Raw genomic sequence first — 18,257 nt, 5'->3', positions numbered from 1 at the left:
CGGCACCTGTTGGATAATGAATTATCAGCTACGATATCCTTTGAAGCAGCGAGGGTTCCTGTGTTCATACTTACGTGAGGAATCATCTACAAGGAGTTTTGTGGCAGCTACTGGGGGGCTTGTTCTGGGCATTGGATTGCGTTTGTAAAGGTCTGCGGCAGCGAAATGTGGTAGATGTTTGGAAGCAGCGAAAAGGTTGACCAAGAAGTATTAGGGCAGTAACTAATGTAATATAAATTGTTGTGACTTGCATTGTACTATGAAAATTGGAAGAATTGTAAGCTTAAACTTGTTATGTACTTCTGATATAGCTTCATGTGAATGAGTTGTTGATACTGGTCACACTATCTTATTGCATTCAATGTTGTCTATGGTTACAAGAATTGAAAGTATATGGTGATAATAGCTAGAATACAAAACTTTTCATGTGTTTTCACAAACCCTAGGGTAAATTTCTCCAAATGGATATTAAATATTCTCTTGGAAAGCTAATGATTGAGAGTTAGTATTGAAGTGCATGCAATGGCTGAATTACTCCATAGTTTTGCATTTGCAACTGCTTCCAATGCACATGATGTGGAGGAGTTAAAGAATCTTGGCTTCTCCAAGATCTTTGAGAGTAATTGGTGTGTTCCTACTTGTCCAGGAACTTGATTTTCTACAACCGTTGGCAATAAACATCTATCAGCAACTTTCTTGGAGATCATTACTTGTGTTCAATTGTGTAAGAAATTATATTTTTCTTAGACTGTTTGTTTTTATTGCATGCTTTATAGGAAATTTGTAAAGTTTTGTAGATGTTCTATGCTAAGAGAAATTTCACTTTTCTCACAGCAATCATACAAGTAGATAAGCAAAATGCAGATAGAACATATAAGCAGATCTTACAGAAGACAAATCAGAAACAAGAAAAATGTATGTGTTCGTTTCGGCGGTCAACAGGATGCTTCAACCAGCAAAGTCTCCTTTGGTCAGCCAGCCCAGCATGTGTCACAACAACCCTCCAACCAGTAGATGAGTCAACCCAAGTCAGTTCTACAAAAGTCAACGCTGCCCTGAAAAGTCAACGCAGGGGCAGCAATCTAAAAGTCAACGCAGTAGCAAAACGGTCAACCCTTTGACCTCGATTTTTGTGCCAGGTAGTACGGCCTTCAAAAATCGAACCTCCCACAAGTTTTCAGCTTGTTTGGACCAAGCGTTGACCAAAGTCAACACTGGTCAAACTTCTGCGAAACCCTAGCAGCAGAAAAATCCTCTTCGTCCTTCCCACGTGTGGCTGAAATTCGTCCTCCAGGTAGCTCGTACTTTTTAGGATGAGAGAGGAAGATGTGAGTTGTGTTGTGATCAAATTCTCTCCAACTTTTCCTGTATATATATCCATCAATGAGGGTGTGTGACACATCTGTTGGGCATGTGAGCCTACATTACAAAACTGGCTGACCTTGCACATATAATTTATTAAGAATAATAAATTCAAAATATAAGTTCTGCTCATCGGATTAAGACTATTTTTATATGGATTTTACACCTCTCAGAAAGAGGAATCCAACAAAAATATTAGCCTCTTAATCTGAGCATCAGAACATGGAGTTTGGACCTAGTTGTCCAAATTTAACACTCCCTCTCAACTAGGGAGAACTCCATCTATTAGTGCAATTAACATCGTGAGTCATCCCGCCAAAACTTGCTTTGCTGGCTTCTTTATTTCAGAACAGAAGTGGGTCAGTCACAAAGACATCATTCCCTGACAGACATAATCAGTCCAGAGGTCCCAGACCTCACAAATCTTGATCCCAGATCAAGTGGTTGGACCATGCCATCCTAGATAGAGAGTACGGCAATCTCTGATGCGTCCATCAGTCTTTGCTAATAGTCTCTAGCTTTTCCACACCTCATTGGCCAAATGAGAGGTACTTCCCATGAGCCCTGAACTCAATGGGTAGGATGCATACAGGGCACAAGATTAAATGAGTGGCGAACCAGCTCAATAATCACAAGGGTGGGGCAGAAGCATTATGAGTGCTTATAGCTCCGAGAAGCTATCCCCAAAGCCCCCCAGAGCTCATCGTCCAACAGGACCCACATCATAGGGTCTTTCCACGACACCAAGACTCTCACGGAAGGTTAGGAACTTGACCTTCCCCAGGGGCTTAGTGAGAATATCCGCGACCTGCTCATCAGTTCCTATATGATCGAGCCTTACGGCGCCTCGCTGTACCATATCCCAGATAAAGTGGTACCTGATATCAATATGCTTGGATCGGTCGTGGAACACAGGATTCTCAGTCATACGAATCCCACTCTGATTATCACAGAGTATTACAGTGGTATCTAGCACATGTTGGAACAGCTCACTAAAGAGCTTCCTCAACCAAACTGCTTCACAACAGGCCATACTAGCAGCAATGTATTCGGCCTCCGCGGTGCTCAAAGCCACCGACTTCTGCTTCCTGCTCATCCATGAGATCGAAGCAGAACCAAGATTGAAACAGCATCCAGATGTGCTCTTACGATCCACCACACTGCCAGCCCAATCGGCATCAGTATATCCCCGGAGTATCACACTCCTGGCAGTGTATCTCAGCCCATGGTTTATCGTGCCCCGAAGATATCTCAAAAGATTCTTGGCACCAACCCAGTGAAAATGATGAGGCTCAACCATCTGTTGACTCAAAGTATTCACTGCAAAACATATGTCCGGACGGGTGTTCACTAAGAACATCAAAGCTCCTATGAGTTGACGATACTTAGTAGGATTGGCCAAGATAGGCCCTGCAGCGTTGCCACTCAACTTCTTAAAGTTGAGTTCCATTGGTGTCGACACGGACTTACAGTCCACCATCCCAAATCTTTCCAGAAGCTTCACAATATACTTTCCTTGAGAAAGGAAAATCTCTCCAGGTCTCTGCCAGACCTCCAGGCCTAGGAAATAGTGCATCAGTCCTAGGTCTTTCATCTCGAACTCAGCAGCAAGCTCCCTCTTACATTGATGAATGAGAGGGTCATCACCTGTCAGGAAGAGGTCGTCCACATACAGCACTAGAATGAGAGGCTTTCCTTCCTCAACCTTAAAGTAAAGGTTTGGATCAGCATTGCTTTGGGTGAAGCCCAGCTTCATCAAGTAACTATCCATCCTCTCATACCAAGCTCTGGGTGCTTGCTTTAACCCATAGAGGGCTTTCTTCAACCTGCAGACATAAGTGTCTCGATCTTGAACTTCAAATCCCAGAGGTTGTTCTACATACACCTCTTCCTTTATTGCACCATGCAGAAAAGCGGTCTTGACATCCATCTGATGAAGACTCCATCCTTGCGTAGCAGCAAGGGCTATGATGGATCGGATGGTGGTATATCGAGCCACAGGTGCAAATATATCGTCATAGTCAATTCCTTCCTTTTGAGAGAAGCCACGGGCAACAAATCTTGCCTTAAACTTTTCAGCACTCCCATCAGATCCATGTTTAATCTTGTAGAGCCATTTAGCGGTGACAACAGATTTGTCCTTCGGTCTCGGGACCACATCCCAGACATCATTCTTCATAATAGCCTCATATTCTTCATGCATAGCATTCTTCCAGACTTGATGCTTGATGGCTTCCTCAAAAGATCCAGGTTCAGATTGTATAATAGTACTCATGGCAGCTAGATACCCTTGGTATCTACACGGCTTCTTGCTTTCTCGGAATGTTCCCCTTGGGGCAGCATGACCCACAGCATCTTCGAGGGTGTCCCTGAGCCATGATGGCCTCTTTCCTCAAGAAGGGGAAGGATCAATAGGGTCCATTGGCCCTTCAACATCAGGCATAGTCTCATCCTGGGGTTCTTCCAGATTTCCAGGTCTTTCTTCATGGTTTTCTTCAGATCTAGGAAGATCTACTACTTTCTTCAGGGAAGCATCTTCGTCAAAAGTGACATCATGGCTTATCTCTACTTCCCTTTGACCAGGTACATAGACTCTATATGCCTTAGAAGTCTCACTGTAGCCCACAAACATTCCTTTCTTCCCAGTAGCATCCAACTTACTTCTCTTTTCTTTCGGCACATGAAAATAGACAGGACATCCAAAAATTCTAAAATGTGAGACATCAGGTTTCTTACCAGAGAAAACCTCTTCGGGAGTTTTGGAGTCCAAAGTGGAATGAGGGCATCGGTTTTGAATGTACACAGCAGTATTTGCATCTTCTCCCCACAGAAACTTTGGAAGACCCTGGTCACATAGCATGGCACGGGCAGCTTCCACAATAGTCCTATTCTTGCGTTCAACAACACCATTCTGCTCAGGAGTATATGCAGTGGTAGTCTCCCTCTTAATGCCAGCTTCTCTGCAAAAGTCTTTGAACTCATTTGACTCATATTCAGTGCCATTGTCAGTCCTCAAAATCTTGATCTTCTTTCCGGTCATATTTTCCACCAAGGCTTTGAAGGTACGGAACCACATGAAAGCCTCATCCTTCTTCTTCAAGAAGTATATCCAGGTTTTGCGAGAGAAGTCATCAGTAAATGTCATATAGTAAGAACATCCCCCCAGGGATGTTACAGGCAACATACCGGAAAGATCAGAATGGACCAGTTGCAATATCTCAGATGTCTTTGTGACACTTGAGGGGAAAGGTCCCCTTGTATGTTTTCCTTCAGCACAACCCTTACATACACCTTTATGATTATTTCCAAAATCAGGCATCCCTGTCACCACCTTCCTTGCTTCGGGAAGAGCCTTGTAATGAAGGTGTCCAAATCTTCGGTGCCATAGTTCGGTTTGACGGATAGTATCACAAGTCATAGCTCCCAACGGAATCCTTCCAACCTGGTAGAGTGTACCAACTCTAAAACCAATTGAGATAGCTTCCTTGAAGCTCTTCTTCCACATGAGTACCTTTCCATCAGAGAAAGTTACATTGAAACCTTTGTCTTCCATGGCAGATACAGACACAAGGTTTTTCTTCAATTTGGGTACATAGAGTACATCTTGTAGATGGAGGACTTGTCCTTGAGACAAGTGGAGGGTCACAGTCCCGGTCCCTTTCACAGGATAAGTGGCATTATCCCCAAGGATAATTTCTAGATTAGTATCCCTTTCAACCATGTCAGAAAGTGCTTCCTTGAATCCGGTGATGTGTCTTGAGGCACCACTATCGATTAGGCAGACATCCATAGTGTCGGGCGGAGATGCAGCTGAGAGAGCAGATATTAGAATATACTCATTTCTTTTATTAACAACATTAGACTCCTCATACCTGGTATTTCTGGTCCTTTTAGAAGGTGGATTGTTTCCTTCAAAGTGAGCCTTCCTCTTTCCTTTGGATTTGTCATTTCTTCGATTCCCATTCCTTCGGTTGTTGTTGTTGTCGTCACTATCGGGAGAATTCTTCTGGAAGGGGCATTCTCTAGCATAGTGTCCAGTCCTATGGCAGGTGAAACATTTACCCTTCTTCTTTTGAGTCTTAGTCCTTCCTTTGTCCTTGGAACCACCAGAGTTCTTCTTTTGGGAATGAGCAACATAGGCAGCATTTCTTTCATTATCAAATTCCTTCATCCTTGTTTCTTCTTGCATACATCTAGACAGAAGCTCATCAAAGTTAGGGATGGTATTATTGTTGAGAATGGTAGTTGTGAATACTTGCCATTCATATGGAAGTCCTCCAAGTGCGGTGAGAACCATCTCACGATCAGCTATTGTCTCCCCAATAGCTAGCAGATTGTTCCTGGTTTCGGTCAACTTCATAAAGAAAGTTTGAATAGACTCGTCTCGGCCCTTCTTCATATTCTTCAACTTGTTCTTGAGGAATAGCACTTGGTTCACATTGTTTACTCGGAACATAAGTATCAGTTTGTCATACATCTCCTTGGATGTGCCTAGTTCAGATATGTAGGCAACCAGACTCTTATTTATGGATTCCCTGATCAGCAGCTTTGCTCTGATTTCTCCCTTCTTATACTTGTGTTTAACAGCAGCAGAGGCATTTGATGGAGGTTCTTGAATCTTCCCTGTCACATGATCTAGGAGATCATGATCTTCTAATTTGAGATCTAATAACATCTTCCAGGCATGGAAGTCATCACTTCCAGTCAGCTTGTCATTCTCCCTGAATTCAAGCTTAGAGGAATCCATTTCCTTCGATGATGATTGCTATAGATAGAGTTTGTCTTCACCTCAGCTCTGATACCATGTAAAGTTTTGTAGATGTTCTATGCTAAGAGCAATTTCACTTTTCTCACAGCAATCATACAAGTAGATAAGCAAAATGCAGATAGAACATATAAGCGGATCTTACAGAAGACAAATCAGAAACAAGAAAAATGTATGTGTTCGTTTCGGCGGTCAACAGGATGCTTCAACCAGCAAAGTCTCCTTTGGTCAGCCAGCCCAGCATGTGTCACAACAACCCTCCAACCAGTAGATGAGTCAACCCAAGTCAGTTCTACAAAAGTCAACGCTGTCCTGAAAAGTCAACGCAGGGGCAGCAAGCTAAAAGTCAACGCAGTAGCAAAACGGTCAACACTTTGACCTCGATTTTTGTGCCAGGTAGTACGGCCTTCAAAAATCGAACCTCCCACAAGTTTTCAGCTTGTTTGGACCAAGCGTTGACCAAAGTCAACACTGGTCAAACTTCTGCGAAACCCTAGCAGCAGAAAAATCCTCTTCGTCCTTCCCACGTGTGGCTGAAATTCGTCCTCCAGGTAGCTCGTACTTTTTAGGATGAGAGAGGAAGATGTGAGTTGTGTTGTGATCAAATTCTCTCCAACTTTTCCTGTATATATATCCATCAATGAGGGTGTGTGACACATCTGTTGGGCATGTGAGCCTACATTACAAAACTGGCTGACCTTGCACATATAATTTATTAAGAATAATAAATTCAAAATATAAGTTCTGCTCATCGGATTAAGACTATTTTTATATGGATTTTACACCTCTCAGAAAGAGGAATCCAACAAAAATATTAGCCTCTTAATCTGAGCATCAGAACATGGAGTTTGGACCTAGTTGTCCAAATTTAACAAAATTGAATAGTAGGAATATAATAGTTTCTATTGAATATGTATCGAGAAAAGGTATTTTGGCTTGTGCCTTAGCCAGTCAAGTTCTCAATTTGTCTTTCTCTCAGTATGAGTGCAAGCTCATGAGTCTAATCCTTACTCACTTTGTTTAGACTCTCTCCTAGACAAGTCAAGGGAGGTAGTCCCTAAGATGAATGGATGAAGATAGCCTATGGAACACAGGCTCTAGGAGATTTGAAGGATGAACAACTTGATGAATTTAGAATAAGTCTTGGTCAATTGAGGTAGATAGAACAAAATAAGACACAACCATAAGATAGAATTGATTATAGACCAGTGCTTTTAATTTGAATTAACCATAGATTAAATAAAAACAAGTTATCTAGAGCAAAATTATAAATGTGGCAAAGCGACGATCATGAACAATTAAATGTAAAATGTTCAAAACTTTAGCATGCAGGATAATTTAGCAAAATTTATCTTTCTCCAACAGTCAATATGATTTAAAACATTTATCGCCCCTGACAATAGAGAAATAACAAAAATTGCATTTAATCATCAAAAACACCAAGGAACTTTAAATTAGAATTTTAATTATTCCTTAGGCAATCACTTTAATTGGGTAAATGAAGAAATCAAACTAAATCAAAGGGTTAATAAATTAAATGTTTAATGGGCCATAGGCCACATTAAAAATATTTAATGTGAAGGCGCAAATCCCTTTTTAGTTTATTTTATTCTCAATCCCAAAGTCACTAAAAAATTTTACAAAAAATAATTTTTTTAGTTTTTAAAATTTTTATGTTTTTTGAATGTTTTTTGAATGTTTTTTAAATGAAAATCAAAATAAAATCAAAACCATAAAAAAATGATAAAATGTAAAACACGAATAAAATCAAATCAAAAAATAAATAAAGTAAAAGGAAATCGAAAAATAATAAACAAAAAAATCGAAATTTTAAAATGGAATGAGTCTAACCCAAAGTTTAGATAAAATGAAATTAAATTGCTTAAAGAGGAAAAAAAATAAAAGGGGGCCTAACCCTAACTCACAATCATACCTAAAAAAAAAGTCGAAGGTTTGAATGTTATGCAAGTCACAACTGGCGGCGACAAGGAAAAGGAGCTTGAAGAGACAGGAGTTGGGACGGAGCAACAAGGAGAGGATGTGCAGGCAGGTAGAGAGAGCTGGATGTGAATGAGAATGGAGCTCAGGTCGCAAATGAAGGTCGACGGAGGGGAGAGAAACAAAGGAATGGTAGCAGGCAACGGAGTGATGAGGGTCGAAGGGAGGGATCCGCATGCAGGAGATGGACTATTTGCGGATGGAGCGCAAGTTAATGGGTGATGGGGAAGACGCGGATAGCAGCAGATGAGGGCAACGTTTGAGGAATGATGCAACGGAAGCGTGGAAGGAGCAGCAAAGAGATCAAGGGTCGAAGGTGGAGAGGGTTGCAGAGAGAGACAAGGGTAGCAAGCAAACGCAAATGGAAACGCAAAGGTAATGGAGTTGTGGGGACTGCGGGTTTTGTGGAATGATGCAGCAGTGGGAGAATCTTCTTTGCAATAGGAGTATGGCAATAAATAGAGGCTTTCCCAAAAAGAAAAAAGAAAAAATCGAAATTTTCTATAGCACAAAAGCAAAGAACCCCAGGCAGCAGATAGGAGAAAATGGTCAACAAAGAACCCAAGAAAAAATTCCAGAAATATCTGATTAAGTTGATATATTCTGCTTCAGATTTATCAGTGAAACCCTTATAAAAATTTTCCAGATTTAAAAAAAATTCAAACCCTTGGACTGCAAAAAAGTTGGATAATATCCGTGCAAAAATGATTTTGGGGCCAGATCTTACTCTGCAGGGCCTAGATCTGGCTTCAAATCAAACTTCTCTTTCAGATCTGCAACCTGTACCTGAAAACAAAAACACCCAAAACCCAAATATGCAAAAAATAAATAAAACCCCAGAAACCCAAGTGAGAGAACCAAAAAATTCACAGATCTATGCACAAGAATAGTAGATCTATTAGGTCTGAAGAGTATGAGTCCAACTCTACTCCCAAATCTGATAATCTAAGGCTCTTTCTAGCCAGGTCTATCAATTTCCCACACAAAAATTAAATTTTTAAATTTTAAGGGAGGTGCTTAACTCAAAATCCTTCGTGTATCACACACAAAATCTTATGATAAGCTCGAAGCTAATTTGGCCAAGCTCTTCAGAAAACACAGACTGGAAGTTGATTGGTCCAACTGAGAACTTCCCCTGATGCCTGAGGATCTAAAAATCAAGATTTTACTGCAAAACTCAATCCATCAATTAAAATAGAGCGCGAAAATGATAATAAAACTCAGATAAATAGAGATACTTGCTATTACATTCAAAATTTAAATTATCACTTAAACCCCAGCGACTAAGCAAGATACCTGTACTCAAATCACTCTTTAGAAACTATCATCAATGGTTAAAAAAAAATTATGCATGAAAACAACACATCTTACAGTATTTCCATGAAAAGAAACGTTAGCGAAATTTAACACCAAAGTCTTTCTTTATTATCCAAGAAAAAATTACACAAGAACTCGTTGCTTAGCACACGACTCAAAGATCGGATAGATCCACTGACAAATGACTTCCTATTTAAAGATAAATCCTCCAACGGCTAGTTCGAGCGATCATCGTCAAAACAATCTCGACCGTTGATGAAGATTAAAATTTCTTTTAATCTCATCCGTCGAAATATTTAAATATTTGGGGAAATCCGAAATTTTCAATTAAACGCATTTTAATTAACTCAAAAATTAAATTTTTGAGTTAATTTCCCCAAAATTTTGACTTTGACTTAACCCCAGGGATCAATGGTTTAAAATTTGGCAAAATAATTAATTTACCTTAGTCCCCGAACCTTTTAAAATCTGTTTTTTAAGGACTAACGAATTTTGCCTTTGGAGAATTTAAATTTACCTTGGGCCCAGAATTAATTAAACTTCTGACTTAGGATTTTAATTAAATTTTTGGCCGGAAAATTTAATTAATTAACCTATGAGGAGATAAATTATTTTTCCAACCCTCAAGACACTTTATATCATGATTTTCATATTTTTTACATCATAAGGGGGAAAACCCATTTGTAATAGGCCCTCACAGACTACCCATTTCTGCGACACAAATATAATCCAACAGATGAAACAATTTGTAATAAAATAACCTAACCAAATAGTTAGGATTATTCCCAAATCACTTTTACATAGACTCGATCTAGAATGCTGGGATTCGTCTAAGATCCCAGTGACAAAATCCATTGGGGCTTTGGGGTAAGACTGAAGGAAAACTCTGTCGACCATCCGAAAATGGATCGGTGAAACAAAAAACCTCCCAGAACGTAGATCGTCACCAGAAAAGTAGGTTTACCTAAGTCGTTACATACATGACATGGATCTGCTGAGATTATTTACATCATATACATGCAGAATGGGTTTACATTATAACATTTTGTAAATCAGGCTGATGATAATAGCTGAACAGCACGGACACATTGATCAGGCACTGTCCCTTTTGCGAAAAAAAAAAGGTGTATTGCTATGGGTCGTTGACACGTAGTGGTCGACAGGGTCTATAAAGAGGAGGATGAAGGCACAGGAAATCATAAGTTTTGTGCACAAGGTTTGTGAGACAAGACAGTTCACGAGTTTGTGAGAGCATCTTTGATTGTGGAGAGCACAAAGCTTGTGTCCTAAGAAATAGGAGATCACAAGTGCGCTAGAATTTAGGAGATTGATTGTGCGCAGTTTTGAGGAGCTGGTGTCCTAAGAAATAGGAGGCAGGAAGTGCGCAAGGAAATAGGACTTGTGCTAAGAAATAGGAGCCAAACTTGCGCTAGGAAATAGGGGATTTGTGCAAGGAAATAGGGCTGCCAAGTGTGCAAGGAAGGAGGAGCAAGATCAAGCAAGAGGCAGGGCAAGTCAAGAAGGTAGCAGGGGAACAGTTGCATGCTAGAGGGCGAAATCAGGCAGTGATCAAGGCAGGTAGAGATCAATTGTATCAGCTGAGATTTTTGAGAAGAAGCAGAATGCTTTCTCAGAGAGACAAATTGCTTTGTAATAGATCCAATTGCTCAAGAACAATCAATAAAATACCACATCAAGGAAGCAGGTTTTCCCTGTTGGGTTTCCTGAGAAAACAAGTGTGTCAATTTGTGTGCATGTGTTTTTATCTCTCGTGTTTTATTCCGCTGCTTCTAATTTGTTAAAAAACTCTGTACCTTGGTGAAAGTAAATTTGGTTTCAGTTTTCAATTGCCTAGTTTTCAGTAATTCACTAAGTAGTTGCAGAGTTTCATGGAAATTTGTTATGAATAAAATATATATATAAATAACATAAATATAAACAATAATAATAATTGTAATAATGAATAATTAATTAATGATTAGTATAAAATAGGCATGTCTCTAAGGGCATGACCAATTATGAAGGGGCACCTGACAGTTTCAATTGCCCTACTTGTTTTTATTTCCATTCATTTTCAACTCAATATAAGGTACCAGTCAATTTACATGGTTAACCATTTAAATACACAAATCATATCAATTTACTTGTTTTCCATGCATTCCTGGGTCTAGGTCATATAGAATAGGCATTTTTGTTACACTTTATTTTCACTTTCTGTAAGAATACAGCAAGGTATCTTGCTGGTTTTTTACTAGTTTTTGTGGAAAAAGGGTGAAGATTCACTTCCTTGTCGATTTGCATTCATAAGAAAACACATAAAACCCATAAAAAGGCAACAAACAGCCTGCCGCTAGTCACTGTTTTTACACAATGAACAGAGGATTTTCATCTTAGCTGCATTGGTTTGCATGCCCACTTTTAGTGAACATTTGTTCCAGAAGTTTATAATGGTTTTCTGCTTGCTCTCCTGTATATTATAACACAGAACTGCAAGGTACCATTTCCCTTTTGATTTATACTTTAGTTTGCGTCATTTTTCATACACTTTAGCTTGGTGTCTGCTTTTCCTGTTTGTTGCTTCTACTCGATTTCCACAGAACAACAGTTTTTTTTAATCAATTTGAGGTACCACTTACAACTGGCGATTTGCAATTGACACCTTAGATCACTTAGGAATACCCTTCTGATGTCTGTGGCACACACACTAACTTGAAAATGAGAGGAATCAAGCAAAATGGCATTGGCCTGTTTCCAATAGTTATCTGGACTCCACTTACATTTTTTAGGATGGGAATTCTCTGTGATAACAGGCTGCTAACAGAGCCTATCATTAGTTTTGTTTCTTACGTCTGATGTCTAATGAAATTCTATAGCTAAAACTGCAGAACTATTATTTGTTAGATAAACAATACTTATAGACTTGTTTACAAGAGAGCAATGAGTTTATGGATTACCAAACAATTTGTTTTTCATCAAATTCTAAATGAAATATTTTAAATATGTTGAGGATTTGTAGAAGACATGTATAGGAGTATGACACTGACAAAAGAAATGGTAGCAGGTGGCGCAGAGGCTGCTAGCAGACAATGCAGAGACAACAATCCATATACAACAGAAGGTGGACTATAACAGAAATTCCATCCAGAGCCCCCACTACTGGATTTCCTTTGCAACTATGATTACAAAATGACTGAAAAGGAATAAGATTATCCTTGATCTTATTTGGGAAAAGATTGTTAATGAGGAAGGGAGCTTGAGTGAGCTTCTGATTGAAAAGCTGCGTATGGTACTCGGCTTATGCCATTGCACAACAAGTAGATAGGTTTGGGCCAAGGCCCAAAACACTGATATAAGGGCCAAGCCTCAGGGCACAATGTAAATCTAAACTTTAAAGTGATTTTTCCATTGTTTATGTATGTAAAACAGTGGACTTGTCTGTCAAGTTGGTTGTGTTTTCTGTGACATCAGATGCTGCTTATGCTGTGAATCGAATGCACAGGTAATTGCTTTTATGGGTATTTGATGAATAGTTTCCATCCGTATAGAAAATTTCGTTTGAATTTACAGTGACTTCTATGAATAAAAGCATCTGCAGTTCAGGAAAAGTTTTTTATTTATTATTTTTTACTTTGCTCAGCCACAATCTTAATTTTTGCTTTGAGAGGAAGAAACGTTATAGCTCATAGGAGAAAAACAAAATGATCTATGAAATTTTACTTTAACAGCTTCCACATAGCACGTCTGGACTCCAAAATAAGCAGGAAAGCCAACAGTTTTTCCCATTTATCCAGAGAGAAAAGTAACGTAGTTTTGCAAAATCTTCCAAATTTTCACTCAGAATTTAACTGAAATAAAACACAGGCCAATAATAACAATTTATTTAACTTAGGTCGATTAAATGGTTTTACTTCTATCAGATGGAAAGCTAGTTTTAAATAATGAACAAAATCATTATCTACTTACCTTTCACCTTGCTGTGGGAAAACTACGCAGTCAACCATGTGATGAAGTTTGGATGTGTTTACAGCAGACAAGACTCGTACATCACCTGGGTGAAGGCATGGGTTTTTGGCCACAATTACTTTCCCCTGAACAATGCTAATTTTAGAGTCCAGGGGATTTTGTGCAAATGCAGAAAGCCCAGTATCATGGAATTGCTTATTTCCTGGAGTCTCAGAAACTTGAACAAACACTTCACCATACTTCAGCGTTCTACTTTCATCAAGGCACCCCATCAAGCATCGTCCCTTGGGAACAAATATGCGTGTTTTCTGTCTTAGTTCTAAAAGTTTCGATGCTCGAAATGCATGAAGTATCATTGACAGATATGGCTCTGAATTTGGCAAGTAGCCACAAGAAAGCATACTTACAAGAACATTGTGAGTCTCACCCACAGTCATTATTTGAAGGACTTCAAGGGCCATGTCTCTGTTGGTCAAAACTTTATCCAGGTTTTTAACTGTGTCTTCCTGCATCTTCTCAAAGTTCCGATCCTTAACTCCGAGAGTAGACAACAGAGTGATAATTTGGCGATTCAGGAAACAAGGTCGGAATTTTGACCAAGCAAGAACATCAAGGTTAGTATTTTGTGAGACATATTTCTTCATGCTTGGCCGCAATGAGAGTTTATATGGGGATGCAGGATCAACAGCTACAACGCCTTTGTAACCACCATATCTTATTTGATATGCAGAGGGTACGGTATCACATCTACACTTAGCAGCCACCCGTTTTGCCAGGGACAGAGATATCTTCCCAATTCCATCTGAAAAATTATATTGTTTGCCATCACTGTAAGTATAAATGTCTGGAATATTTTGCACTTCGTAGTCATAAACATGCAATGTTTCTGTTGAACAGCTAAAAGATTGCCCCATTCTTGCTGCACATTTTGCAACATTCCTAATAGCCAAAAAATTACCCATCCATTTACGTATACTGTCCGCAGTAACTTTGTCATTTGAAGCAAACATCCAGACAGAGCTTTCCCGTAGCTGACTCGTCGAGAAAGCAAGAAATTCAAACTTTTTATGCCCTATGATAATGCCTTCCTTCAAAACTGAGAGGATTCTTTTGTATACTTTTGTACGTAATTCAAGACCATTAAGCGTTCCCTGAGATAAATCAGTGGAATAAAGTCTGTTCCAATTTTCATCAACAAAAGTAACACGGAGGAAGTCGTCAATGTACTCTGCATACTCCCGTGTGACACGGTTGGAGACATTGACTTCAGGTCCAAAGAAATACACTTTGGATGGAGTTATTTGTACTCGGCGGACATACATCAGCCCACTGTCTAGAGAAAAATCTGCTAAATCGTGGTACCTTTTTGATCTTTTATTATTGAATTCCTTCATAAGTGATTTTACTGGATCATAACTAGGGTTCCTCAAATTACTAAGATTTGATAAAGCCTGATCTATGTAGGAAAGAGGCCTCCCCTTCACTGGCTGTAGCAAACTGAAGAATTCCTTACCAAGGCTTGGCCCATTAAGAATGCCAAGCTGAACAAGTGAATTTACTTTGAACAGTATATTAAAAGGCAACTTCATACCTTCAGGAGGATTTATAATTGGCACCAGTTTAGAAGTGGAAGAAGAAAACGAAGCACCAGGTTTCATGGCAAGTCTCTCTTCAATTTCTTTGTAGTGAGTGAAATTTTCTTTGATCTGAGAAACGTTTGTTCCATATGGAAACTCCAAACACATTGATGAAGATTGCCCTACACTAAAATAAGGTGTGAAATCCGTGGTTCGGATCCACTGGTTATCGTTTGTGTCTCTGAAGAAATCAAGAGCATTATTATTATCAAAACTTGAGCATAATTCCTCCTTGTAATAGATCTTCGGAGCACTGACCAACTGTCATGTTCAAATGTGTGAGCCCATCAGTAATTTCAAAGACCCCTCGATTAACAATAACTTGCAAATAAAAGACCAAATGACTATAGTACTTTATCATAACTTAGAGAAAGAATTGTTTTTGGCATTCATCAATATGTGCTTAATCCATGCATTTATTAGTATTCATAGAGAAATCTGTGTTTAAGACATAAAAGAAATTTTATGGGCCAAAAACATGATAAGGGCTTATCCAATTCAAGTTCCAATTATTTGGATCTTTAAATAGAATATGAAAACCAGGTTCACTGGATTATGCTTTAGTGGCATGTGGTACGGTGATTGGGCTCATATTAAGATGAAGACTTGGGTTCAAAACATCCCAGTGAGTGCCAATGAGACCAGTGGCAACTCCTCCCACGTGGGTGCAGATGATGCTAGTTGCAAGTTCTAGGTGATTTTGATGGCATAAAAACACCTCACATAACACAGCAAGTTAGCCAATGGGACCCCTGGAAAATACAATGAACAGTGTTTCCAAATGAAAAAAGTGAGTACCTTAGTCATAAGGGTACATTGTTGCATATCCATGTTCAGCCAGACTTTGTTTCAGAGTTGCATTGTATGAATGTTTGGAGTTTATCCAGAGATCAGTGCTCCAGGAGGACGGCACATCTTGTGCCAATTTTAGGATGTGACCAGATCAGGGTGCCACAGATCAATTTTAGAAGGTTCAGTTCAGGGTTTTAAATCTTCACTTTCTATGGGACATTAATCAGACTAGAAATAACCAGAAATACAAGAACTATTGTCTTAAGACTTCACACACAAAAAGGTGAAGATGCAGACATGAACAAACCTGAAGAAAAAGGAGCCCATTCCCATTTACTCGTTTGCGGCGATGGATGTAACGAATATCTCTAAATGAAACCTCCATCCTGTACTCAATGTTGCGTTCCTTTAGATATATGCTGACTTTTCTTATGTCCAGTCCAAAATCAGCAACAACCTCATTAGTTGAAGACCATAATAAATACATATCGTTCGCAGAAATCAGGCAGCCCATGTGAAGTTTCACTCTTTCAAGGTGAACTGGTATAGACTTTGGTCTGGATACAATGTCTCTTGGTAGAAACTGGACCTTCAATGTAGCAGTCCTAAACAAAAGCCTCCCTAGGGTGGCATGATTGATGAGCTTCATTGCCAATTCATGACTTTCAAATTGGACACAAGCATACATTTTTGATTTGGAAGACTTGGTTGTCCTGGGTTTGCATGCATACACACTCCCCTGTCCTGTAATTTCTTCCAAAAAGTGCACCAACACTTTACCATCTTCTAATACTGGTAAATTTGATACTTGAACTGTCCGGCGACTCCCCATGGTCAAGCTGCCGAGAACTGCACATACAGTGGAAGGAGCACCATTAGTGACATATCGATTGACCAGCAACAAATTCAACCCTTCCCCGGGAGGAAAAAAGAATAAATAAATGAAAAAAGTAAAGATTAGTTCTACACAATTATGCACACACTAAGATTAAATCACCATTTTTGCCTAGAGGAAGTGAATGACTTGAAGATCCGTAGCTAAATTTACTTTCTAACAGAATGCCAACATGGCTCTGGCTCACTAGAAAGGTAAATGGAGTATTAAGCAGCTACAAAGTAGATTTCACAGGAGGGCTGTTATGTATTTTCCATTCCGGTAGCCATCCGGGAATTTTAATGTTTCAGATATGGGAATAAACAGGTACCCACTTGTTCAGACTTCCAAGGCCCTCTAATTTGCTAAATTTGCCTACCAGCATAATGAACACAGCGAACAAATGGCAAATGAGTAGGACCCATCTTTAAAAATACCCGTCAGCACTTGCCCACACGAAGTTACTCAAGGAGAGTTGGTAGCTACCTTAGAACTTCCGTCAGTTGCAGCGTTCAGGCCTGTGTACAGATGGGATTCGCAGACCTTGGCATTCGATAATTTCTCAGATGTCACATTCGCTAGAAACGCCTTTATACAAGATGGGATTCACAGAGCTTGACATTCAATGCTTTGATAATTTCTCAGATGTCAGATTCGCTGGAAACGCAATTACATCAAAGAAGCCTAACAAGGGCAATTGTTCGGAGAAACCGAGGTCATCGTTTGTTCTTGCTCGCTAGGATCCAATGGAATCCCGAGACAGAGACATGATGATTCTTTCTTGTAGTTGAAGCAACTGAAGAAGTGTGTGTGCAATAAAATGATGGCCCTTGGAGGGTGCTGTGACACGGGAATCGGAGTGATAAAAACATCGTACTACTGCCTCCATCTCTATGTTGGTGCTGCACACTTGCATGTTGACCAATATTGACAAGTCCGTGACAGAAACAAATGAAGGCAGCTACGTCCGAAATGGCTTTTCATCCCATCCAATTAGAATTCTACCATGTAACAATATGTCCAGTCCAGTTTGACAACCTATCCATTCATGATGACTTGACACGTGTAGTGGGGCATGGCCCATCATCATATTCTCATCATGGTTTCCTGTTTTCTGCAAAAATTCTTGCGAGCACCCGATCACCGTATATTTCCTCTTAACTTTCCACGAGTTTTCCTCTCAACTTTACAAGAGTTTTCCTCGTGCTTTCTTCCTTTTATACTGTAATTTTACGAAGGTTTTGTTAAAATAAATTTGAAAAATAATATCCGCTTCATCCCATTTCAACTAAAATTTTGGTATTTTATATTTTAATATTTATAAAAGTTGTTTTCATAGAAAAATAGTTGAGGGGAATTAGGACTTTCATCCTTCCAAGTTGTCCTCTGTGGTATTTGAGGGCCCATGGTGTCCTTTGTGGTATTTGAAACCCAGTAAAAGGGATAAAATCCCACCAAGTGATGTCAAATGACAGGTAAAAAAGTATACCCATGAGAAATCTTATTGTGATTAATGTGGGGTTTAGGATGGAGGTAGTCTTAATATTGA

The 18,257-nt window shown here is 39.4% G+C and overlaps 1 protein-coding gene across 4 annotated transcripts in view; it reads right to left on the bottom strand.

The window, feature by feature from the left end:
• The window catches only part of LOC149250869 (putative RNA-dependent RNA polymerase 1), a 148,867-nt gene extending 131,009 nt beyond the window's left edge, over positions 1 to 17,858 (bottom strand). The window contains exons 1-4 of one of the 4 annotated variants that reach the window (XM_089459263.1): positions 17,088 to 17,110; positions 16,142 to 16,683; positions 13,813 to 15,303; positions 13,406 to 13,689 (exon numbers count right to left, since the gene is read on the bottom strand). In XM_089459263.1, the coding sequence (XP_089315389.1) occupies positions 13,406 to 13,689; positions 13,813 to 15,303; positions 16,142 to 16,666 (2,300 nt within the window). In that variant the 5' untranslated portion in view covers positions 16,667 to 16,683; positions 17,088 to 17,110. Of the gene's footprint in view, positions 1 to 13,405; positions 15,304 to 16,141; positions 16,684 to 16,831; positions 17,029 to 17,087; positions 17,111 to 17,194 lie in introns of those variants that run through there. The other 3 variants (XM_089459261.1, XM_089459260.1, XM_089459262.1) reach the window with 3 other exon arrangements.
• Between the last annotated feature and the right edge of the window lie 399 nt (positions 17,859 to 18,257).

This window comes from Pinus tabuliformis, chromosome 7, assembly GCF_031772625.1.
Source record: "Pinus tabuliformis cultivar Carrire ecotype Pingquan chromosome 7, CPIR1, whole genome shotgun sequence".
Classification (NCBI taxonomy): Eukaryota; Viridiplantae; Streptophyta; class Pinopsida; order Pinales; family Pinaceae; genus Pinus; species Pinus tabuliformis.
Note: the sequence above shows the minus strand (reverse complement) of the source record. Positions and strands in the feature narration are given on the sequence as shown.